The sequence below is a fragment of the Protopterus annectens genome, chromosome 1.part0 (genome assembly GCF_019279795.1).
Source record: "Protopterus annectens isolate FY-2018-M chromosome 1.part0, PAN1.0, whole genome shotgun sequence".
Classification (NCBI taxonomy): domain Eukaryota; kingdom Metazoa; phylum Chordata; order Ceratodontiformes; family Protopteridae; genus Protopterus; species Protopterus annectens.
This window is the reverse complement of record NC_056725.1, coordinates 1,725,437,154-1,725,462,939: the sequence shown is the minus strand read 5'-3', so window position 1 is coordinate 1,725,462,939 and position 25,786 is coordinate 1,725,437,154. Positions and strand designations below refer to the sequence as shown.

The window sequence follows — 25,786 nt, the reverse complement described above, 5'->3', positions numbered from 1 at the left end:
ATTTCTTCTCCTGGAAACAGAACTGCCATGATACTTCCATAAAGTACAGTTGTGTACACTTACCATAAATGTAGATGATCAAGTGTATTCACTGTTGCAGTCATCACATTTGGGTTATCTGCTTGGTGTAGCCCTCAGTCAGCTTGATTAACAAAGTCTTGGGTCCTGCGTTGGTTGCTGTCTCTTCTTCCATGACATCAGGTAGTCAGGGGTATAAAACATGCAGCTGAAACCATTACATCAGTTTTTCTTGCCCCAGATGTCAGATGCCCCCATAATGGGAAGCTATAAAATATATATAAGGTTATATCTTCAACAAAAAAGCAAATACACCAAAACACTTTTAAGCATAGTAAAGTATAGTAGAGGTATAGCCAAAAGAAGCCAGGGGGCTGGAGGGAGGGTAACCAGGACTACAACAGTAAATACACTTGAACATCTACATTTATGGTAAGTGTACACAACTGTACTATGTTCTTCGTGTTTCACTGTTGCAGTCATCACATTTGGGTAGATTCCCAAAGCTAAGGATGGGAAGAAGAATTTAGATAGCATTAGGACCAGGTATAAGACCCTGCAAGACCGCAGTGGCAAAGCCAGCTCTGGATTTAGAGAAAATTGGCAAATGGTAATGCCTGGTGAAAGTATGTACTGAACTCCAGGTAGCAGCTTCTAGGTTGTCCCTGGTAGGGAGATCTCTGAGAAAGGCTGCAGAGGTAGATGCAGCCCTGGTTAAATGGGGTCTGATGCCCTGTGGGATATGTTTTCCATGGTGCTTATAGCAGAAATGAATGCAATGGCCTATCCATTTAGAAATGGTTTGCTTTAAAATAGCCTTCCCCTCTGCCCCTGCAGCAAATGCCACCAGCAGTTGTTCAGACTTCCTTTGAGGTTTAGTCCTGTCCAAGTAAAATCTAAGTTGTCTGTGCACATCTAAGGAGTGCAGTATTCGTTCCCCTTTGTTCTGTGGATTAGAAAAGAAGGTTGGCAAATGAATGGACTGATTAAGAGCCACACTGGATACCACCTTGGGCATGAAGGAGGGATTGGTTCTGAGGGACACCCTGTCCACATGAAAGATGATGAAAGGCTCCACTGCCATAAGGGCCTGTAATTCACATCCCCTTCTTGCTGAAGTGATTGCTAAAAGGAAAGCTGTTTTCCAAGAAAGGAATTTTAAATCTGCACTAGCAGCTGGCTCAAAAGGAGGAAGAGTGTTTCTCCAATACAAAGTTAAGGTCCCGAGCTGGAGTTGGGGCTCTACTGTGTGGTCTTAAATTTTTGGCCCCTCTGAGGAACTGCTTGAGCAGTGGATGAGATAAGAGGGGAGGCTCTGTGTTATAATGAGCTGAAATGGCTGAGGTGTGAATTTTGATGGAGGAAAAAGAAAGGCCCTTGTGAAGCATCTCAGTTAAGCATTGAAAAATCTGAGGTAAGTTGGTGCTGCTGTGCTCATCCCTTGAGACTGGTTCCAGGCACAGAATCCTTTCCATTTGTCAGCATAAGATTTTCTAGTACTAGGCCTCCTTGCCTCTAAAATGACATCCATTACTTGTTTACTGAGGGATGGTAAAGGAGAGGTTAGGTAATTAGCCAGACTGCTAGGTTCAGGGTTTGAAGCTGAGGGTGCAGAATCTGGTTCTCCTGCTGAGAAAACAGAGTAGAGGTCTGAGGCAGGTGCCATGGAGAGGCAGGTGCCATGGAGCCAACAGTGACACACTGCGCAAGAGGGGGTACCAGTGTTGGCGTGGCCAGTCTGGTGCAATCAATATCACCCTTGGTTTGTCCAGCTTGATCTTTAGATGTACTTTTGAGAGGAGAGGCAGAGGAAAGGCATAAACTGATAGGTTTTTCCAGCTGAAGGACAGAGCATTCACTTTTCAAGCTTGTTTGTGGGGAGTACTTGTGCAACATTTGTCCAACTGGTAGTTCTGGGGGAGGCAAACAGGTCTATATCTGGGCTCCCCCATTTGTTTGTCAACATGTTGAAAGTCTTTGGTTCCAGTTTCCACTAGTGTGGGTCCATGAGGTTTCTGCTTAGTCCGTCTGCCAGTGTATTTAGTTTTCCTGGCAGGAACTGAGTCTGTAGATGTACTTGGTAGCTCAAAGCTGTGTTCCACAGTGCCATGGCTAGTCTGCAGAGGGGGTAAGAATGGGTACCCCCCTGCTTGTTTATGTACCACATAACAGTGGTGTTGTCCGTTTTTACCATTAATTGTCCTGGATGAATGTGGTCCTTGAAGGCTGCCAGAGCATTCTGTACAGCTAAAATGTCTTTTTAACTGATATGCAGGTGCAGCTAAAATGTCTTTTTAACTGATATGCAGGTGCATTTGACTTGGGTTCCATTTGCCCTGAATGCACTTCCCTGCCAGGTGAGCCCCCCATGCATAGTCTGATGCATCTGTTGTTATGGTTTGGGCAGCAGGGGGTAGAGTGAATGTTAGTCCCTTGTTTTGGTGGCAGGCCTCTGCCCACCAAAGGAACTCTAACCATAGGCAAGGTATGATAGGAATCATTGCTTCTTGATCCTTGAATGTTGACACCATAGGCTTTTTAGATACCATTGTAGTTTCCTCATATGCAGTCTTGCATATGGAATTAGAAGAATGCAGGAGGCCATGAACCCCAAGGCTTGCAGTATTTGTCTTGCAGATAGCAGGGTTTTTGTGGTCACTAGTTTGAAGAAGGTTGTCAAATGAATTTGTTTCTCTGGCGTGAGGAAAACGACCTGGGAAGCTGTATTCAAGCTTGCTCCCAGGAATATAATTTGTTGACAGGGTACCAGGTATGATTTCTTTTCGTCTATGGTGTACCCCAGACAAGTTAGCACCCTTTGTAAAAATGCCAGATGATTCAAAAGTATGTCCTGGCTTTCTGCTTGAGTTAGACAATCGTCCAGGTATGGGTATATTTTAATATTTATTTGCCTGCAGAATGCAATGACTGGAGCTAGGCACTTTGTGAATACCCAGGGCACAGTAGATAAGCCAAAGGGCAGTGCAGAGAACTGATAGTGCATGTAGCCTGCTTTGAAGCATAGGCATCTTCTGCAAGATTCCCTGATTGGGATGTGCAGCTATGCTTCCTTTAAAATGAGTGTTGCCAACCAGGCATCTTTGCCTAGCATAGGAAGCAACTGGTGAAGAGTTAGCATCTTGAAATTTGGAATCACCAAAAAGTATTTAAAGTAGGTCCAGGACAGGATGCCATGAGTTGTCTTTTCTGGGAACCAGGAAAAGTCTTGAGTAGAAACCTTGTCCCTTTTCTCTTCTGGTACAGTTTGAATAGTCTTTATGCTTAAAGAGAGTACTTGCTTTTGTGCCTCTGCCCACTGATTTGGGGGTAGATCTGGCCAACTGTTTGGGGTTGGTAACGTGTAGAAGTGAAATCTGTATCCTTGGGAAACTATATTTAAAACCTATTTGTCCTGGGTAATGAGTTCCCAGTTTTTTGCAAGTAGAGCAATATTTTTCCCCCAAAGGGGCAGTCAGTTGAGAAGTGCTTGGAAGTTTTAAAGTTAAGTCACTGAGACAGTTTACCATAGGGGGGAGTTTTACTACTCCCAGATTTGGAAGTGGGGGCCCCCCACTGCTTAGTCTTGTGCGTACCCTGGGACTGAAGCTTGGGAGTTCTGCTGGATCTTGGTTTGGACTGAGAAGGCCTGGAAGAGGCAGGAAAGGACCAATTCTTAGAGGGCCAAAGCCTACTAAATCTTGGAGGTTGTACTTGTAAGAAATCTTTAACAGTTTGCATATCTTTAGCCTTTTCCTCCATCTTTTTAAGCACTTCTTCTGCCTTTTTGCCAAAGAGGCAGTCCTGATTTAAGGGAGCATCCAGTAATTTAGCTTTAACATGATCTGGCAAGGATTGCTCCTTAAGCCAAGCATGCCTTCTAAGTATAGACCCAGTGACAGCAGCCCTGCAAGATGCCTCTAGAATCAAAACCACATTGCAAAGTACGTTTTCCAACCTGTTCAGCAGAATGCATTCAATCCTGTAAATCCTTATTTTCAGCACAATCAGGAATCAACATAACTTTCTGTTTAAGTAATCCAGTAATATTCTGCTGATACTTTAACATATGAAACTGGCAGTTTAAAGCCCTAATGGCCAAGGTTGCAGAAGTGTATACCTTCTTACCCCATCTAACCAGTGCCCTGGAGTCTCTATCAGAGGGGGTAAGATTTTTGGCAGTAGTAGCTTTAATGCCCTTGGATCCCTGTGAAATGGTCTCAGGATCTGCAGTAGGATTTTTAAAAAGGAACTTGTGAGAATCAGGAACCCTGTAATATCTATCAGGTTTTCTGGGAGCAGGAGGTAAAGAGTCAGGGGCCAGGCTAGATTCCAAAAAGGCATCATCAGCAAAGTTCAGTACAGGAGGGATAGTTAAAGGCCTGTGCTGGGGCAGGAGTAAGAAATCCCTAAGCCTCTTTTTAGAATCAGAGAAATCCTGACTTTGCCAACGAAAATGCTCCCTAGGAGTATGCAAGGTCTGGGTGTGTGCGTGTGTGTGGGGGGGGGGGGGGGGGGGGCAGAGGAAATAGAGTCCTCAGTATCAGAATCCTCATAGGTAGATAAAGGTAAATCCTGGTCATCAGAGGAAACAGAGATTTCAGAATCCTGGTCAGAAGTACAAACTCAGTCCTAGGTCTCTTAGAGGGGGAAGGTTGGCTTCCCTGATTAAAGTAATAAGGTCTCCAGCCATTATTATCATTTGTTTTTTAGGAAGAGAGGTCTGGGCATGGTTTGAGTTTTAGGCCTTGAAGAAGAAGATGGCGTCGGTTTGATATGCAAGTCAGTAGGCCTGAATACACCCTCAGAAGCCAGTGCCTGCACAGCGGCTCTGGACCCATCCAAGGTAGAGACATTCGTAAGTTCCACAGTAGAAGCATCTCGTGGCATACCGGACTCCGAATGGGTCTCAGTAGAGACCTGCGAATCTGAAGTAGCGGTTATCAGGGGCTGCAAAAGCACCTCACTGAGTACCAGTAAACTGCGACTGGCTTAGGAGAAGCGTCGTCGGCAGCTTTGGACCTAGGTGACCTGTCTCTGTCTTTATCTTTGCATTTTTTCGGAATGTCAGTAGTCGGATGGCTTACCGAAGACATATCTCGATAATTGAACTGAGCACCAAAATATTTAGAATCGAAAATATAGCGACAAGGGATAGTTCGTTGTTTAAATAAGGCACAAAACCGACAGTGAGGTACGTCATGGTCAGGGCCTAGGCAAGGAATACAGTACTAATGAACATTTTTATGAGGTATTTGCATTCCACAAGAAATGCAATTATTTACTTTTACTGACATCAGTTTAGAGCAATGAAAAAGTTTCCCCAATGGGGTACTTAGCTTTAGTTGAGGACTTCAGTTCTGAAACTCGAAAACGAAAATTTTAGGAGTTGGCTGACCAGCACTTGTGAACTGCTTCTGCTTCAGGCACCGCACGGCAAGAAAGACTGGGGTAATAGCGTCAGCTGCATGTTTTATACCCCTGACTACCTGACGTCATGGAAGAAGAGACAGCAACCGACGCAGGACCCAAGACTTTGTTAATCAGGCCAACTGAGGGCTACTGCAAGCAGATAACCCAAATGTGATGACTGCAACAGCGAAACATGAAGAACATCATGTCAGCAAGTGCTACCTGAATTAGGAAGAAATATGTTGTGCTGTCCCTTTGAAACTAAAACCACACTACCACTGACTGCCTCATATGACAACAAGCTCTGGATACAGATAGATTTCTACCTGGACAGCATACACGGTCACCTTTAAAGTCAAGAAATCAATGCACAGTTACTTCCAGTACAAATTTAGGAATTCTGATATAACAAGTCAACCATGTGGTGGACAACTCCTACAGACAGATATCAGTTGCTCATCTAGGGCAATATCCACAAGCTTTAACTTACTTTGAAAATTGCTGAATAATACCAGCACTTATTTTATTTATTTGAATATATTAAAATGTCTAAACCTAAACACTGTATATAAAAACCTAACATTGACAAGATAATAAATTGCATTATCTATGAAGATAATCAATGCAGCAAGCATTCTTAAAACTCCATTTAAACTGGTTAAAATACTATTATAAAAATGTCAAGTCCCAAAGGACAGAGCAGTTTTCCTTTCTGGGTCACTGTAACCGCTACTAAAAAAATTGTAAAGCAAGGACCTCCTAAAAGAAAACTCTGTTTTGCTTGCCCAGATAAGGGAAAGTAGCTGATTCCAAAGAGTTGCAGCAAAGTAACCAAAGAAAACCATGCCGGAGGTGTCACATCAGGCCCTCGGAATAGCCAGCAGGGCTACATGGATGCAGCTGCCCTTTCATATAAACAAAACCCAGACTGTGTAGAAAACAAAAGGTAACGGCCATTATCTTAAAGATACACCTGGCCATTAAAGGTAACCAACACAAATCACACAGCACAGGAGTGGTATGGCATGCCCCAAGACTGCAAGTCAGCAACCTGGCTGGAAATTTACCTGCTGCAGGTAGGATGGATCACCCCCCTAAACACACACACACACACACACACACACACACACACACACACACACACACACACACACACACACACACAGCAATCATTACTACCCCTAAGTTCAATGTTGGTATGCAGTGTTTAATTATAACTATTTTTTTCAGCTGGGAGAAGTCTGGATGCCAGCTAACACCTGATCCTTCAAAGCCAGTTTATCATCAAAAGTAAAGCACAGACCACAAATACAAGAAAATAAATCTAGCTAATTTATCCTCATATGCAATCAATGGTGCAGTGGTAAGCTTGTCGCCTCACAGCAAGAGGTTCTCTGGTTCGATCCTCGGCTGGGGTGCCTCCTGTGCAGAGTCTGCATGTCCTCCTTGTGGTCGCGTGGGTTTCCTCCGGGCGCTCTGGTTTCCTCCCACATCCCAAAGACATGCTGTAGGTGGATTGGACACTCCAAATTGGCCCTAGGTGTGAGTGTGTGTGTGTGCCTTCTGTGGAAGGTTGGGTGCTGGGCTGGCAACTCAACACCGTAAAACTCCACTGCCAATCATGAGTGGACAGGTGATCTGCTGTGGGGACCCCTAACCGGGAAAAGCCAAAAGAAGATGCAATCAATGGAGAGAGCAGAGGAAGCTGAGATGGAAAGTGACATGTAGCAAATTAGCTTTGGTCTTAGACTGAGTTTTAAATTATCTGAGAACATCCAATCAAAGATCAATCCAAGTAGTCCTCAAACACTGAAAAATCTGGCACATTCTCTAGAGAAAAGGAGAGACGGAACAGAATATCATCAGCATAAGACTGATAAAAAAATAACTCTTCTAATGATGACCTCCCAAAAATGCAACACATTTATGTTGGACAACAAGGAAGCCAAAACATAACTCTGAGAAACACCACATACCTACCATTGTCCTACAAAACAGCTGCCAACGGATTTTTTTATTTAATTTATTTTATTTACATTTTGGTTACCAGTGTAGAGTACTGATCACAGAATGACTTTTGACTTGTCTGGATTGATTGTTAATCCAAGCATCAAACAAGTTTGGAGCAAGGAGTCTCTCACTTGGATATGTAGATTCCTGGTAGGGGTGGAAATAAGCCAGTCATCCAAATATAGGAACACTTGGAACATTTGCAGCCTGTGATATGCATTTGGTGAGGCCAAAGGGCGGGGCTCTAAACTGGAATGACTGGCTCCCAGCCAGAAGTACAGATACTTTCTGGATTGTCTGTCCATCTTGATATGGTAGTTTGCATCCTGAAAGTCTATGCAGCATATCCAATCTTTCACGGTCAGAAGTATAAGAATGTATAGAACCAGGACCATACTGAACTTTATTTGATATACTGATTGATGTGGCTGAAGTTCAAGATTGGCCTGAGGTCCACAGTCTTTTTTTTTAGCACTAAAAAGAATCTTGAGTATTTTTTAGGTCCTATCTGGTCTGGTGGAACCTCTTAGATGATTCACTTGTTTAGCATTTTTTGCACTTCCTTGTTGCTTGCCTTTGACACGGTGGAATATTTGGTAATTTTTTTTTTGTTTGGGAGAAGGACAAAAAAGGGAATGCAATAGCTTCTGGTTATTACACTCTGCACCCATGTGTCATTTTTGATGGACACTCCGGCTTCAGGTGCAAGGACAGGCACTCCAACTGCCTCCAGAGAAAGGCAGTCTGGCAATTGGTGAAGGGACCTCTAAAGCCTTGGTGTTGCAAGCCCACCTCTGCCTCATGGATGAAATTTGTTTATTTATTATTTATTTGCAGTTTGTTAACCAGGGAAGTCCACTGGGCCATTCAGAGCCTGTTTTTAGTGGAGGCCTGGGAAGAAAAGCTCTACTGTACAATACAAAATAGAAATTTTATGCATTGGTAATATGCAATTATCAATCAAATTAGCTTAAAAAGTTAAAAACGCAATTAGTAATCCAGTAATCCATTGTTAACAGCCACTGTGGGTGTCTGTCTCCAGAAGTGTCAAAAGAGTACCCTTGGAATTCCCAGAACCACAGTTTCTTTCCTCCTTTCTGATTCCTAGAGAATGTCCTCTGAGGGGGGTAGAGAACCATATTCTGACTGCAGAAAGGGACTTTTCATCTCGCTCACTTCTGGTTACTGTGTCTAACTTTGGGCGTGAAGAGTATTGAACCATCAAATGGGACATTAATAAAGGACTTCTTGAAGTGCTCCAGAAAGTCACACAAACACATCCAGGCATGTCTCCTAACAGTAATGCCTATGCTTGATGTTCTCAAAGCAACTTTGGTAGTGTTAGAGATAGGATGCAAGCCCAAAGTTTTCTTGTCTTCTACAGATGTAGACCCAGAGAGGGACTTTGAAATTGTCTTGGTCAAATCTTTCTGAAATGTAATAAAATGTGCCAAGTCATTCAACATCCTCAAAGTGAAAGTTGCTGAAGCATATATCTGTTTCCTGAACCTGTCCAGTGTCTTAGATTATTTATTAAAGGAATGGGCAGAGAAGTTTTCCTCTGTGAGCTTTTTCTTGTGGCCACTACCACTACTATGGAATCCACAGCGGCCCCTTAATCCACTGTTGGTGGTCTTTCAAAGAGATCAAGTACTTATCTGGCTTGCAGGGAATTGGTTCAGTCACATCTGGTTTCTTCCAAGCCATCTTAGAGATGAGATCCATCATCTTATCTGCAGGTGGAACCTCCCATGATGTAGCCAAACCAAAGACAAAGACCTCAAGAAACACTGATTTATCTTGGGAGAGGGCTTCAAAGGACCACCCACACTTATGTCTGAGAAATTCACGAATTTATCTGAAAGAGACATCCTTAGGAGGTTACCTATTTAAGTGCACAGACTATAGAACGCATTACATTATGCAAGAGTCGCACCACAAGTCTTTAAGCAGGGATCTGAGGGACGCCTACCCATCATCAAAACTTGTATCCTCTTTGAGAGAATCCTGCAGGGAGTCTATGTGCCTCCTTTTACACAGATGTTTCTGAGGAGCTTCTCCATTGGGATTTCCCAGAGAAGACTCGAAGTGATCACTATCCCATATTCACTGAATGAGAAGGATCAAGACCCAGGGCTGTTCTCTGGAGGATAGGTGGAGCTGAACTGGAGACAGAAGTTTGTATCTCAAATCAGGACAGAGTTCTCTTAATGTCCTCAAATGCTGATGCTGTGGGAGATCCAGAGATCTGAACAGTAGGAGCCAAAGCCACTTCCACCCAGTTCAGATCCAAAGGCGATTCTGGTGTCAAGCTGTCCAGTGTCAAGATACCAAGTGGAAGGGACTGCTCCAAATCCCTAGGAGTCAAAACAATTCTCCCAGATATAGAGCCAGTGCTTTGGCTCCTGGACATTTCTAGCTCCAATATCAGAGATTCTTCCAGAGTAGAAGATAGCCAGATCTTCAGGTCTGAGACAGACAAACTCTGGGTGCTGCTCTGACCCATAACTCCCAAATCTAACAAACAAATCGGGGGTAGGAGCAACTACTGTATGCGGAGAAGGGATACAACTCCAGGATCCAGGAGCAGCTCGAGCTGGGAGAACTCCCAGCTGAATCTAGGTCGTGAGAAATGTCCTCATCGTGTAGTCCACATCAGCTTCGGAGAGGCTTCTGATTGACCGAAATTACCACAGGGATGATGCAATGGAGAGAGGTCTGGATGGGCGATGGCTAGTCCTCTCTTGTTAAAAAGTAGATTGAAGCAGAGAAGAGACTGGCACCGGTAAAAAAAAAAAAAAAAAAAAAAAAAAACGGTTCTGGACTGGGGGAGTTTTGGATCTAATCAGAATCAGCTCAGAGAAGAGAATCAGGTTCAAGCTTTTGGATGATTTAGGAGCCAGGGATGCCAAACTGTCTGATGAATATTTCACTAGTTTTAATTCTTATTTACTTTTATATCTCCTCACTGCACTACTATAGTCATTCTGATATGCTAAATATCTTTCATGGTTATTAGTAGATGGGAAATCTCTATAAATACCCCACAATATTTTCTTTCTTCTTCCATATTTATTTACGTTTTTGTTCCACCATGGGGCACAGACCTTTTTCCCACAACTTTAAACTGCTTACAAAGAAACACTTACAAACTAAACTTTCCACTTTGTTATAAAAAAGTGGTCCCAACTTGCACTAGAGACTATCTGACAGTTCATTCATCCAGTCCCTTGTCAGCAAATAAGCCCTAATACCTGCAAAATAAGCAGCATAATATTTTCTACTAACCTCTTCACTTCTGCCCATGTACTTTATGCTACTACCTAGTTTCAATGAAACTCTGATATAGTTGGAGTTACCGAGGAGAAGAACTTCTTTCAAGTGTGTCAAATGACCCCCTGTGTTTGCTAGTCTTAACTTAATATCAACTTTAATTATGTTATCATATCTGTTCTTTGAGGAATAAGAGTTCCAACAAACAGTAGAGGCAATGAGGTCCCCAACAACAAAAGGTCAGCAATCCTGTCCCACAGGGGGGAGGGCCGAGGATAGCTCAGTACCTGGGAGACCTCTAGTGGAGACCATGAGTCTCGCAGGTCTTTTCAGGAGAAAACAGGTGGCACAGATGGCAGCCTGATATCACTGCACTACTCCCACAGCTAAGTGCTATGACTGACCACAGCAAAAGATGAAAGTTCCTGGTTCTACACAAGCAACTCTCCAAATAATCCCTCACTACCACACCTCTCAACAAATCAGGGACAAATCCAGAAGTAATAAGGGAGACTTTTAATATACGAGTTTTACTAACTGAAGACATTGATAGAATAAGACAATGTGAATTAATACATCACTACCTCTTCCACAAGTGTCACCAGTTTTAAGAGGGATTAAGAGGAACAGAGGTACATTTCTGGCGGGGTGGGCATGTGAGTCAGTGGGAACAGGCAATGGATATGTAGGTTTTTTTTGGGGGGGGGATCATCCTCATCATCACCCCTTTTTTTCCCATTCTATACATAGATTTGGGGTGTTTATTCAACTGTCACCATCTCTCTTAATTCAGTGCCTTTCTCCTACCTTCTTCCAAGGTCATGCCTGACTGTCATAGGTCTTCTCTCAAGCAGTCCATCCATCACTTTTGCAGGATGCCCTTGTTTCCTCTTGACTTTTTCCTGTCTCTTCTAAATATTCATCAGACTGTCCTCTGCTTTCCTGCACATGTCCCCAAATCACTGAAATTTATTCCCTTCCACCTACTCTGTGATTGGAGCTACTCTGGCTTCTACTCCAATATCCTCATTTCTTCATCTGTGCCACATAGTGCATCCTGCCACCCATCTCAGGCACTTCATCTCCATCACATCTAGCTTTCTCAACTGCTCTAACTTCACTGCCCATGTTTCCGTACCATGCATTAGTACTAGTCACACTACTGTTTTGTACACCATACTTTTCAGCTTCTTTTGCATTCTTCTGTTACACACTACTCCTGACACTCTATGCCAGTTGACTGCAACCCCCTTTTTTTTTAAACAAAAAGCATCTTTATTAAATTATCATATATGACATAGACAATCTTACATTTATATAAATGAAAATAAACCATATCGACACAATTTCATTTGCAAACATTATGCACTGCAAACAATGCCAACACAACTGCAGCTGCAAACATTATAGATCACTTACAATATAGCCAGTTAGTCAACCATTACATAGCTCATTCAAATCCTGCCTTCTTTTAAACCTTGTTCCTCTTCTGCATGCATTGATCCCACAATTCCCATTTTTTCCTATGTAATTTGCTCCTACCCTTCTCTAAAGATCCCAGTTTCAGTTGTTTTATCTCTGTTACTATATTCACTACTTGTACTACAGTTGGTTTGGACTATGATTCCCATTTTCTAGTAACTGCTTTTTTGGCAGTCATCATAATTAGACTCAGCAAGACCTTACTATGTCTAGGCAGTTCCAATTCTGTATCACAGCTCAAAAAATAATTTCCTTAGTTACACCAATTTACTCACCCAGTATCTCTGACGGAAATGTCTGCAGGGAATCTTTAAAGTCCCAGCTCATTATACTCACACAAAATATGTTCCCAGTTACCTCTTTCTTCCCCATCATACCTCCAACATTTGTTATCTGTCTACCTGAGGAATAATTCTTTGTGGAGTCTACTTGGGGTATAAAAATACCTATGCAAACACTTCCAAGCAAAGATATTAAATCTTCTAGACTTGGCTGAATATTTTGGAGATATACATATATCCCCCCATTGTTTCTTTGTGAATTGCTTATTCAGTCTCTCTTCTCAAGCCTTTCTATCCTCTTCTGATTGATTTTTATAGTTATCATGCAATATTTTGTATGCTCCATTAATTATTACTTTCTTAACAGTAATGTCTGTTCTAAAGTCTACTAAAAACTGTACCAGTGCTGGTCTTTCATTTAGGACCCCCTATTTCTTTCTCTTTGACTATATTCTGATATAGGGAAGGCAACCTCTATCCTGCAGTTCAAATAAGTTCTTGATGTCTAACCATTCTATTACCTTTCCCTCCTCTAGTTATTTGTTCCCAATACCATGGTTCCTTTGCCAGTTTTCTCCAATAAATTTCAGTCCTCTCTTGCCTATTGTCTGTATCCCTATTTGCAGTCATCCCTATTGGCAGAATCTCCTTTCTTCATTCCTGTGTTGGCTTAGTTCTTAGAATACTTTCTTCTACTTGAGGAATGTAATATTATGTATGATTATTGCTATTCACCTTAAAAGTCTGCATCCAAAATCCCAATCCTTCCTTGTTTCATGAGCTTTCCCTCATTTCATCATCATCTCTTTCCACTTTGAATTGTAGTTTTATGCTTGTCTTACTATCAATATCCATATAACAGAGCTTCCATTTTCTCAGTTATTGTATTATCTTTTCTTTCGCCTCTTCCCACATATCTTTAGCTCCCACACCAGAACCATTTTTGATCCATACTCCTAAATACTTCATTTTAACATGCCCCCATAAATATGGATATCGCTGAACCAATCTGTGTGTGGGTACATACTTTACCCGCTATTGCCTTTGTATTAGCTATATTAGTTTTGTATCCTGAAAATATATGAAACTGTCTCAATATGTTCCACAACACTGTAATGTCCCTTTCTGGTTTTGTCAGGTACAAATAATATCATCTGCAAACAGAGCCAGCTTTTCTTGATTACCACACCAATTACATCCTTGAAATGTCAGTGATTTCACACATAATGTAAATAACAAAGGGGAGAGAGGACACCCCTGCCTGATTTCTCTGCTGAAGCAGAAATTTTCTGAGAAGACCTGACCCATTTTAATTTTGGCCTCTGATCCCTCATGTATCCTCCTAATCAACCTTATAATTTTATCAGGGTATGCAAATGCTTCCATTGCTCCCTTCATAAAGTCTCAGCTTACTCTGTCAGATGCTTTGCTGCATCAAGACCCATAACTGACAGTGGTATTTTCTTACATTCTGCTTTCCATTGGGTCATCAATGTTCTGTTAATGTTGTCAAATGTTTGCCTCTCCTTCACAAAACCACACTGCTCCATATCTATAAATTTTGGCCCCACTTTTGCCATTCGTTTAGCCATTATACACATAAACACTGTACAATCATGGTTGGGCATTAAAATGGGTGTGTATGAAGCTGGAACCAATGGATCTTTAGCCTCTTTAGGTATTACAGCTACCACCGCTTTCTTCCAGGATGCCGATACTTCTCATCCTCTTAAAACACTGTTAAAACCTTCCTGACCTGTTATCAGTTTATTCCCCTCCTAGCTTCCAAACTTCCACAGGAATTCCTGTTGACTTTCCTGAAGATTAGTTATACATCACCATTTTTATCTCATCTCCTCGTATCCTAACTGCTAGTAATTGATCCTCCTCTATCTCTAACCATTGCATATTTAATTTTTCATAAACATTTCCATTTGTACCTTTTCCTGATTTCCACATTTCTCTGTTTTATACAGGCTTTCATAGAATTTCCTAAATATTTCTAATACTTCTACAGGATCCCTTGTTATCTTCCTTGGTACAGACTCCCTAAGCTTGGTGACAGCCCTTTCTACTTTTTGTTTTCCCCAGTCACTGTGCTAAAAGTTTTTGTGCTGTAGAGTTATCAAACAGTTGCTTAACAGCAATCTTTCTAAACTTGTGTATATTACTGAGGTAATCCCTTGTTTTCTGTTTAGCATTCTGCAGTTGTTCCTCTTCTTGTTCTGTGAGATTCCCCCTATTTTGAAATACTCTAGCATTTGTCAGTCCCTCTAAGTAATTCTTGTTACTTCTTAACCAAATCTCCCTTTCTTTTATTTCTACCCTATTTTTAAACTCCACTTTAATTTTGTAACACTCCCTAGATGTATTTTCAGAAGAAATTTCTCTCTTTTCTAATAGCTCCTGAACAATTTCCACTACCTATTCCTTAAATTCCTCTCTTTTCAACAGATAGGTGGGAAAGTGTCAGCGTCTCATTTTTACTTCATTACCATGTGTTTTTACTTTAGTTATTACTGGCACATGATCTTCAAATACATATTGGGTACATATCAAGATCTTCAATTAAATTCACATGTTCCTGTCAAATGTAAATTATGTCTAGCCTAGCCTAGTTTTTGTATCTTGGGGAATAAAGAATAGTTGTGTAAAATCTTACCATAACCATAGATGTCCTTCACTTCCATGTTGCAGTATTCTTGTTGTGGGATTTCCTGCCCTAAGGTGACTCATATGTCAGCTTCTATACAAAAGTTTCAGCTTGGCTGTTGCAGTGTGCGTGGGACGTCATATGTAAGGCCAATAACCAGAGGCCTTAAATGTGACATCTGCAGGCACAATCCTCAGAACTTGAAGGCCAGCAGGTAGAATAAAAGGCCCAGCAGGTGGAGATCCCAGTGGTGTCAGGTATGGGACCCTGGGGTCCTTCTGTAGCATAGATAGGTCCAAATTTTAGCTGGGGATAAAGTAAAATGAAGAGGGGGAAATGGTGGGTGGGAAGGAATACTGCAACATGGAAGAGAAGGACATCTATGGTTATGGTAAAATTTTACACACCTATTCTATGTCCTTCTATTCCTATGTTGCAGTATTCTAGCTGTGAGAGAGCACCACAGCTTAGACGGATGAGAGGGTGTCAGATGCTGATGAGGATTCTACAAAGCCCTGTAGGATTGCCCTGGCGAATCCTGCATGAGCTCTGGAGACTTGTTCAAGTTTGTAATGCTTGGTGAAAGTGTGTACAGTGGACCATGTGACTGCTTCCATAATGGATGCCATGTCCAGACCTTTTATGAAAGCCTTGGAGATGGCCACTGCCCCTGTGGAATGGGACTTTATTCCCACTGGAGGGGGGGGGGGGCTCTGTGGTGGGAGTAGCAGAGACAAATGGCTTTCCTGATCCAGCATGTGATGGTTTGTTTGGAGACTGCCTTGCCCATAGATCTGGGATGGAAGGAAACAAAGAGTTGCTTAGATTTCCTAATGGATTTGGTTTTGTCCAGGTAAAATCTTAGTTGCCTGTGCACATCCAGGGATTGGAGTATCCTCTCCCCTTCATTAGTGGGAGAGGGAAAGAAAGTGGGTAGGTGGAGAGATTGGTTTAGAGACAAGTCATTGACCACCTTGGGCATAAAAGAGGGATTAGTTCTCAGGGTGACTCTGTCCTTGTGGAAAGTGGTGTAGGGGGGCAGGCCATTAAGGATTGCAACTCTGAAACCCTTCTGGCTGAAGTGATAGCCATTAGGATGACTGTTTTCTATGTACAAATCTGTAGGGAAGATGTCCCAGCAGGTTCAAAAAGGTGCTGGGTAAGTTTTTCCAGGATGTAGTTAAGGTCCCAGGGCAGAGGGATAGGCTTATTTGGAGGTCTCATGTGTAACACCCCTTTAATGAAGAGTTTTACGTCGAGCCTGGCTAGCAAGTGGGGATCAAGAGGCAAGCAGGCTGATATAGCAGAAAGGTGTACTTTCACTGAAGAATAGGAAAGTCCACTTTTTATCAACTGACACACATAAGCAAGAACGAGGGGGAGATCAGCAATGCGAGGGTCCCTGTTCTTGTCTAGACACCACTTAGTAAATCTTTCCCATTTAGCTAGGTAAGATTTTCTTGTTGTAGGTTTCCTGGCCTCCCTCCAGACTGAAAGTACGTCCTCGGAGTATTGGTGTCTGAAAGGGATCAAAAGTTTATCAACCACAGTGTCAGGGACAACATCTGCAAGTGTGGGTGGAGGAGAGTTCCTTGTTCTTGTGTCAGGAGGTCGACCTTGTAGGGTAATTTGTAGTGATTGCCCTTGGCTAGATTGTGAAGTAGGGGGAAACCAGTGCTGCCTTGGCCAGTAGGGAGTCACTAACAAGATTTTCAGTTTGTCCTTCTTGATTTTCAGGAGGACTTTCTGAATCAGTGAGAAGGGGAGGAAGGCATAAAGAAACTTCCCCTCCCAGGAGATGTTGAAAGCATCTACTTTCCATGCTAGAGGGGAGTAGGTCTTTGAGTAGAAGGTCTGCAGCTGCCTGTTCTGGGGGGAGGTGAACAGGTCTATTTGAGGAGTGTCCCACTGGTGGACTATATCTTGGAAGACAGTCCTGTCCAGCATCCATTCGTGTTGTTGAGTTGATATCCTGCTTAGGAGATCTGCTTGCTTGTTCTCCTGCGTGTGGATGTAGGTTGCCCGCAGGGACAAGTTGTGGCAAGAGGCTAGGTCCCACATCAACAGGGATAGTCTGCACAGTTGATAAGCCTTTGTCCCTCCCTGTTTGTTGAGGTACCACATTACAGTGGTATTGTCATGTCACTATTAGAAGAGCCCCTGGTAGAAGTAGAGGGGTAAAGGTTTTTAGAGCTAGGAAGACTGCTGTCATTTCTCTGACATTGATGTGTTTGGCCTTTAGGGAAGGGTGCTAGTTTGCTTGAACCCTGTAAGATGCCATTGTTGCACCCCAACCTGAATCTGAGGCATCTGTATGCATTACTTGGTTTGGGGGGGTGGTAGAAGTGGAAGTCCTGGGTTTATCTAGACTTGTTGGATCCACCAGCTTATTTCTTTCTTTAGACAGGGAATGAGGGGAATTACCTGCTCCAAGTGATTCAGGTGCTGGGACCAAATGCTTTTGAGGTACCACTGTAGCTTGCGCATATGCATTCTGGCCAGTGGAAGCATAGGGATGGTTGCTGCCATTAAGCCCAGGAGTTGAAGGAAATGCCTTGCAGTTACTTTCTGAGAGTGTAGGATCTCCTTGAAGTGGGAGGTCAGGGATAGTACCTTGTCCTGTTGGAGAAAGGCCTTCATTTTGTCCATTCTGATTCTGCAACCCAGAAAAATCTTGTCCTGCTCTGGGTTCAAGGAGGACTTTGGAAGGCTGAGGGTGAACCCTAGATTCTGCAGAAGGGACATGGTGAAGTGTAGATGATTTGAGAGGGTATCGTTTGACTCTGCCAGTATTAGGATGTTGTCCAGATAGGGGTAAATCAGGCTTCCCTAAGTTCTGCAGAAGGCAATGGCTGAGGCTAGACATTTTGTGAACACTCGGGTGCATTGGACAAACCACAGGGCAAAGCAGTAAATTGGAAATGAGAGGACGGCACAAAAAAATGCAGAATCATCTGTGGGAAGTCCTGATGGGTATGTGTAGGTAGGCCTCTTTTAGGTCCAAGGTGACCATAAAGGCCTTGGCTGGAATAAGAAGTAGCAGGGTGGGAAGTGACAGCATTTTGAAGCTGGGCACCTGAAGGTGATGATTTAGGAAGGACAGGTCTAAGATGGGTCTCCAAGGGCCATCTTTTTTGGGGACCAGGACCAGGAAGTGACAGGAGTAGAAACCTTTTCCTTCCTGTCCTGAGGGGACAGGTTACATGGTACCTAGCTTCAGCAGGTCTGTCAAAACCTGTGGAAGGTGATGTAGCTGGTTTTGGGGGAGTATGGGATGCCTCTCCTGGGTGTTTTTTCTTTACAGGAGAGGAAATTTCCTTTTTGGATTATGGATAGTACCCATTGGTCCATGGTAATGGTTTGCCAGAAGGGAGGCAGTGGGGAAGGAATGTTGAGAGTGGCAAGTAGGCAAGGCAGTCATGCATTGCTGGGGCCTCCTCTGTCCTGTCAGGATTGTCTGGGCTGAGGATGTGGTGCATTAAGTCTGGACGTAGTGGGTCTTCTTGCACCTCTTCTAGATCTGGAAGAGGAAGCACCTGTCTGAGAAGGGTTACAACTTACAGAGGTGGCTTTTGCAGGGTAGTTTCTGTAGTAGTTGGGAATGGGGACACCAGTAAATGTTTAATGTCCTGCAATTACTTTTTTTTTGCAGATTCTTGGAGATTTGCAGATTGTTTTCCAAAAAGGAAATTGTGATCCAGGGGGGCATCCAAGATCTTGGACTTGAAGTCTTCTGGGAGATTCTGAAGTCTCAGCCAGAAGTATCTCCTGAGGACAGAAGCAGATGCTGCAGAGCATGCAGATGCTTCTGCAGCATCACAGCTGCATCTAATCAAGTGTCTGGCTACTTGGGGCTGTCAGGGATAAAAGCTAGCATGGAGGAGGCTTGAGACACCAAGTCCAAAGCATGCTTAGTCATGTGTGTCTGATAATTAATGGCTCTGAAAGCCAATGTGGAGGAGGTGTATAGCTTCTTACCAATCCTATCCAAAGATTTGCTGTCTTTATCAGTGGGTAGGAGTGAGGTGGAGGAAAGCAGTCTGGATTGCATCAGGGAAGGTGGAAATCACTGATGGGTCTGCCAAGGGTAGTTTGACTACAAATTTTTGCTCATCAGGCACCTTGTAAAAGCAGTCTTGGCATTTGGGGGCAGGTGGCTCTGAGTCTGGAGCCTTAGAAGCAGAATTAAAGGCATCCAAGTAAGCAGGCAGAACCAGAGCAACAGCAGAAGGAGAGGGAGATTCTACTTGAAGGAGCTCAAAGTACCTCTTTTGGGTGTCAGTCATTTGTGAGGTATCCTGTTTGAAATAGTCTTTCATCTTGGTGATGGTCTCACCAAATGTAATATCCTCAGGGGGAGAATCCCCTTCAACAGACTCATCAGGAGAATAATACTCCTGGGGAGATGCAATTTGGGAGGTGTATGATATAGAGTCCTTTGAGGAAGAATAATAATAATCATGCTCTTCCTCCCTAACCTGAGAAGTCATGGGGGGTGAGGGAAGAGGCTGAGGCAGGCCTAGGGCTGAGTAAAGGTAGATTAGAGGGGGCTGAGGCTGAAGGCCAAAGGGCCATAAAGGACTGCATGATGGAAGAAGTGAAGTGCTCTCAATCTGGTAGGCCTTCTGCAGTGGAGGAGGTATGCTTGGTTTTTTGTTTTTTTTTTAGCCGGGGTGGAAGTTGGAACCCAGCCTGGAATCAGTTTTAGAAGCAACCATTTCAAAAGTCTGGATCTTGGTCAGAGTACCACAGATTCTGGTTCCCCTCGACATCGAAGGTAGTTGGTGTCTGGGCAGGCTGCAAGGATGTGCTGGTCATTGACTGAGCAATGGCTTCCCCAAAGGTTGTCGTTGAAGTCGATGGATCTGCCAAGTGCCCCTCAGTTCCTAAATCAGCAGTTGGCGGGGCGTCCAGTAATGAAGTGACAGGTGAAGAAGGCCTAGGAAGCTTGGGCTTCTTATGAGGAGGTTCTGATGCAGCCTCCATGGTGGGACCCATTCTTAGGGCTAACCACTTAAGATGCTGATTTTCTAGGTAGAGGTTTAATGCGGCCAGATGGCTGCGTAGGGTCTTCGGCACAAACGATTGACAAATGGAGCAGGAGGAATGGTCGTGCTCCCGGCCTAAGCAAAAAAACACCTATCATGAGCATCTTTATGGGGCACCTGGCACCCGCATTGGCATTTACCTTTTTTATCTGACATCAGCTAAAAATTGCTACAACAACCAAGCCTAAGCAATAACAATCGGATATGTAAAAAAACAAAGACCCAATGGGCTACTTAGTTTTAATGCGACGTCTGAGAAGGAGCGATCACACAATGTGTCGGTCATCTGCGGCTGAAAACTTCTAGGAATTGTGTGTGCAGACATCACATTTAAGGCCCCTGGTTTATAGCCTTACATCTGACGTCCCATATACGCTGTAACAGCCAAGTTGAAGCTTTTGTATAGGAGCCGACGTACGAGTCGCCCGAGGGCAGGAAATCCCACAACTAGAATACTGCAACATAGGAATAGAAGGACATTATATAAATTCACTCCAAAACTCATAGTATTGAATTCACATCTTCCATGCCAAACATTTTCATAAATTACTTTAAAAATCTACCCTCCTTTGTTATATTTTCCCTTCTGGGCCCCTCAGACACATCTTCACTGTTGCAAATCAAATTCCAGTCCCCACCTATAAGTAATATTTTTTGCTGAAAGATGATTATTTCTCCCAGAATTTTCTAAGCTCCTTTATAGCAGTTTTTGATGGAATATAAATGCATGCCAGTGTAATCCTTCTCTCTTGCCAGTAGCCCCTTAGTACTACAAATTTATTTTACTTAACATTTGTTTTACCTGGAAAGTCTGACTGGGACAGAGCCCATTTTCAGTGGAGGCTCAAGGAGAAATGGTCCAGACACGACTGTTGGTATGTGGGAGGAAACCAGAGTGCCAAGAGGAAACCCACTCGAATGCAGGGAGGACATGCAAACTCCACACAGAAGGCACCCCAACTGAGAATCGAACTGGAAAACCTCTTGTTTTGAGGTGACAATGCTAACTGCTGCACTGACATTACATTAAACATCATATTGTTGAAAAATTATTATTCCCACCTTTTATATACACAAGATTTTTTTGTTACATGTCTAGTTCCATCGTTTGTGTTACATGCATGCTGTTTGGCATGTTAATCTTTTATACAGTTGTTTCTTGTCATCTCCATTTGAGTTTATGTCACATCTTACAGAACATTTTGTTTTATTGACTGCAACCCCTTTGATTCTAGCTTTGACTTCCTCATTCAGACTTCCATTTTCCACAACCACCTCTCCCAAATACTTGAAGCTGTACACTTATTCCACAAATAAACCTATCTCAGTTGTCAACATCTACTTTTGATTCCTCCATTTGCTGCCACAACTGCCTTGTCTGTACTCAGTTTCATCTCATGTACCTTCAGTTGCAAATTCCTTTCCCCTATCATTTGCTGAAGGTTCTTGTTCCAGCTCTGCTTCTAATACCACATCATCTGCATACAGAGTTTTGTTAATCTGTCCACTTCAACCTGTTTGCTAATGTAGATTATCACCAGTATGACCTCAGAGAGGCTCAGAGATGAAGCCTTATGCACACTCAGTCCCCACTGGGAACCCCAGTCTGAACACTGTTCATAACTGTGTCACTGAGTCCTTGTAAAAGCCCACACTAATTCTACCAATGTTTTTGGGACTCCAAACCATCGCAGGTTTGTCTAAATTAGTTTTCTTGGGACTTTGTCTTATGCTCTTTCAAGGCTAGGAATGCCCAACTTGACTCTTTCCTCATCAGTGGCAGTCATGTGACAGGTAGCACACACTCCTTTGGTGCAGAAGGCTGTGGGTTCTCTTCCCATACAAGGAAGATCAATTTCTGACATAAAGGGGATGCTGCACTCCTGAGTGTGCCGTCCTTGAGATGAGACATTACACTAAGGTCCCATCTGCTTGAGTTGGTGGTAACTCAGACGGATGTGAAAGATCCCATGGCACCTACTGAAAAGAGTAACAGAAGTCCCTGATACCATGGTCAAATTTCCCCTAGTATTTTAAATACCACTTTGAGTCTACCATGGAAAAGAGGCCATTAGCTTAGGGGGACTATCCCAGTCAACAAAGGATAAATAAATAAAAAAAAAAAATCTCTGTCACATTGCAAGTTATGTGATACAGATAGTTGGGGAGTATAATAAAATGTGTCATATATGCTGAAGAACAGCAGAAAGCTCCAAGTACACTGGCATAATATCAAATACACAGTCCTCTTTACAGTAGTTTTACATTCTACGCATGAATTAGGAATAGTACAAACAGGATTTGTCAATGGAAAATTGCTACATGAAAGACACAATGGAAAGTACCAACCTGCAGGGAAGGTAGTGGTATTTAAGTGGTAGGAGCAAGTCCTAATCTGAGAGATCAACCCAAATAGAAATTTCCTGGTGAAGATGAAGTCTAGGCAACACCTGTCTTCTTGAGGTTGTTATGAAACAGTAGAGAACCTGAACTTCAGGATCTGGAGCTAAAGAACTAAACTGAGCATACCCTAAACACATGAATTGAGTTAGGCAAGAGAATCAATGAAACTAATGCCCCAATGGAACTAGTGCTGATCTGACACACCTCTAACACAGGAGAGCTCAGAAATTTCTACTAGCAATATAAATAAATGAAATCAAAAAGTCCTTTAATTTGGAGTACTTCCCTGAATATGAAGCAAATGCAAACTTCCCAAAATTAAACCAAAAATGAAATGTGAAAAAAGGAAACAATTAACTGCCAAAACTGTCAGTATTTTACCAAAAGCAAATTACGCTTTAAGGAAGGCTACTAATACCAGATAAGCATAGCAAGCAGGCCATCACGGAACTAATATATATAAGTTAATGATGGGAATAATTTATCTGGATGTGGGAAATGCTTAACACCTTAGTGTTAGAAGACGCCACTACATAACAAAGAGACAAATGGACATTCATCTCTGTACTCCACACCTAGATAAATTATTGCAGGCTCCTTCCAAATACTGACAATCCTAATACTATCTACTAAAAATGACCCCTTAAGTAATATATTGGTAGAACATACTGTATTATGTGCTTCGAAATGAGATGCTTTGCCTTCTTGAGAGTCATGACCATTGTTAACACTATAACATTACCAGTCTTACCATGTGGTGTGATTATCTGTGCAGGCCTGGCAGGGGATCTTACATTCCACATGGTCAAAGTGCCATCTGAATGACTACAAATAAACTGTTTTCCTTCATGGTGCCAAGCAACAGAATGGATGGCCTAGAAATAAAACAAATAAAATATTATTTAACAACTCTTAATAAAGCAATCAGGATCTTTAATTCCAAATATGACAACTAAACAGCATTACTGCAATGAAGCACCACATAACAAAAAAGAGAAACATAATTAGGATGTCAATTTTTATGACAAACTATGAAATGTACTAAAGAAAATATATCCAGTTAATCTTGGATGACTCACAATTAGTCACTGAAACTAGACTAAATTCTACAATCCTCTAAAATATGTCTGACTTATATCACAAATTAAACTACTTGTTCTAGTGGCAACTACTAAAATCTAATCACCACATTTTGATCTTGCAGACTACCAAAGATCACTCCAGTATCTCTTCAATTCCACCTATGTTTGTCAGCAGATGTATCTATCTTAAATCACATCCCAGAGTTGCTGTCCTTTTTAATGGAAGTGCAACCATGTAAATCATCATCAGAAATGAAAATTAGTTACTTTGGTGAATATTTCCTCCAAAATGACCACACATCATCTACACAACTAAAGAGAAGTAGACTAGTAGCAACACTAACGTGAGTGAAAAAAAAAACTGCTTTCAGTGCAAGTTCTTTAGTAAAGCTTTTCCAAAAGGCCACAGATCCAAGTAATCATTTTATTGACTGGAAAGTTTTGTTTGCTTCAGTGATTCAAAAATTAGTGAAAGTGTTTAGTCAAAAAATCCACAAAGACTGCAAATATCATTGCAATTCGTGTCAATAAAAGCTTTCTACATGATAAAGTATGGTAAAACATTAATCTGAAAATCACCCCAAATATAGTTATGAAAAGAAAGAATTTCAAACACACACACAAGGATGTACCTCTTACTTATTATGTTACTGCGCCTTAGAGAAAAAGGGCAGCTAACCTATCACAGCACCTACTCACACTAAACATACGTACACTACTGAAATTAAAAGCAGCAAACCCCATTACACAACAAACATAATACAGGCGTGATGTCCTCTGAAAAGAACAACACAAATGAAAAAATGTCAGCATTATAATTTGCCTATAATATTACTAAAAACAAAATATATGCAACATATACTTTTACATTCCAGTAAACGATCACAACTAGGTGAAAACTGCCAATTTAAAAAATGCACATCAATTTCACTGAATTTTCATCTCTAATATGTAGTCTGTCACAATACTGCCAATCAAGTGAATAACTCCCTTGTTGAATACTTTTATGAGTCTGACTTTCTGGTCTGTACCATACTAAGTTTGGTTTATTAGCAACTAGAAACAATAATTTCTGCAAAAAGTGTCTATATTCTTCCTTACAGCATGATTCTGACGATCATCAAGGATCCTGGGAAGGAGGGAGTTACATGTTAAAGATGATGCCATACAAAACAATCAGAAAAGAATATGCTGTCAAAGAGAACATCAACTGCAGAAGTGAGCAAGCTATTTGCGTGAGACATATGACACGGGATAGTGTGAAATGTGCAAAAACAGGGGAGAGCACCTAAGTAAGGCTATAAAGACTGAAATGTCGCTGCTATGTTCCACACTACAATAGGGGTCCCTAAGTTAGTAGATCACAACAGAAATACTGCCTCACTATTAATGGAAAGGGAAATCCATAAAGTGTTTTTGTGCATGCCAAAGGGAGAATCATGGAGACTTACAGTAAGAGATGGAAATTTACTGGGAGTCATTTACATGCTGCCATGAACAAAGGTGATGAATGCGACCAGTCGTGCAAACTCCAAGAGAATATTTGACTCCCGTTTACTCAACACACTAATGATGCAAGCCTTGTGTAATTGCAAGTGGCTTTGTTATGGTGATGAAGGAATCTTTATTGGTTTGCTTTTATTTTATTAATTTCTTTATAGGTTCATAGATATGTATTGAGCTACTGATCTGTGAGGATCTTGAGAAGTCTAACCTTACACTCCTATGGTAGATTTTAGCCCTTATATTTTATTTACAAATAACCAAGAGAACAACAAAGATATGTTGGGACATTTACTTCTTCCCTTATCCATGAGGGACATGGGGGCTAAACCCAGGATGAATGTGTGGTTTTCTATCTATTCATCCAAATTATGTTTAAATACAGTAAAAGAGCAATACTTGTTGCTTTATATGTGGAAGACAGTTCCACAGAAGCAGCATTCTCTGCGACATATACCTGCCCCTCCAACATCTTCTATTTATGTTACAACAGAGATTGAGAGAGCAGTACTTGTTGCTTTATATGTGGAAGACAATTCCACAGAAGCAGCATTCTCTGTGACACATCTGTCCCTCCAGCACCTTCTATTTATGTTACAACAGAGATTGAGATCCCTTAAGATG

The 25,786-nt window shown here is 42.0% G+C and overlaps 1 protein-coding gene across 2 annotated transcripts in view; it reads right to left on the bottom strand.

The window, feature by feature from the left end:
* The window catches only part of STXBP5 (syntaxin binding protein 5), a 3,006,986-nt gene that overhangs the window by 1,451,215 nt on the left and 1,529,985 nt on the right, over nucleotides 1-25,786 (bottom strand). For both annotated transcript variants that reach the window (XM_044068842.1, XM_044068850.1), the window contains exon 8: nucleotides 23,329-23,452. In XM_044068842.1, coding sequence (XP_043924777.1) covers nucleotides 23,329-23,452 — 124 coding nt within the window. The remainder of the gene's footprint in view (nucleotides 1-23,328; nucleotides 23,453-25,786) is intronic.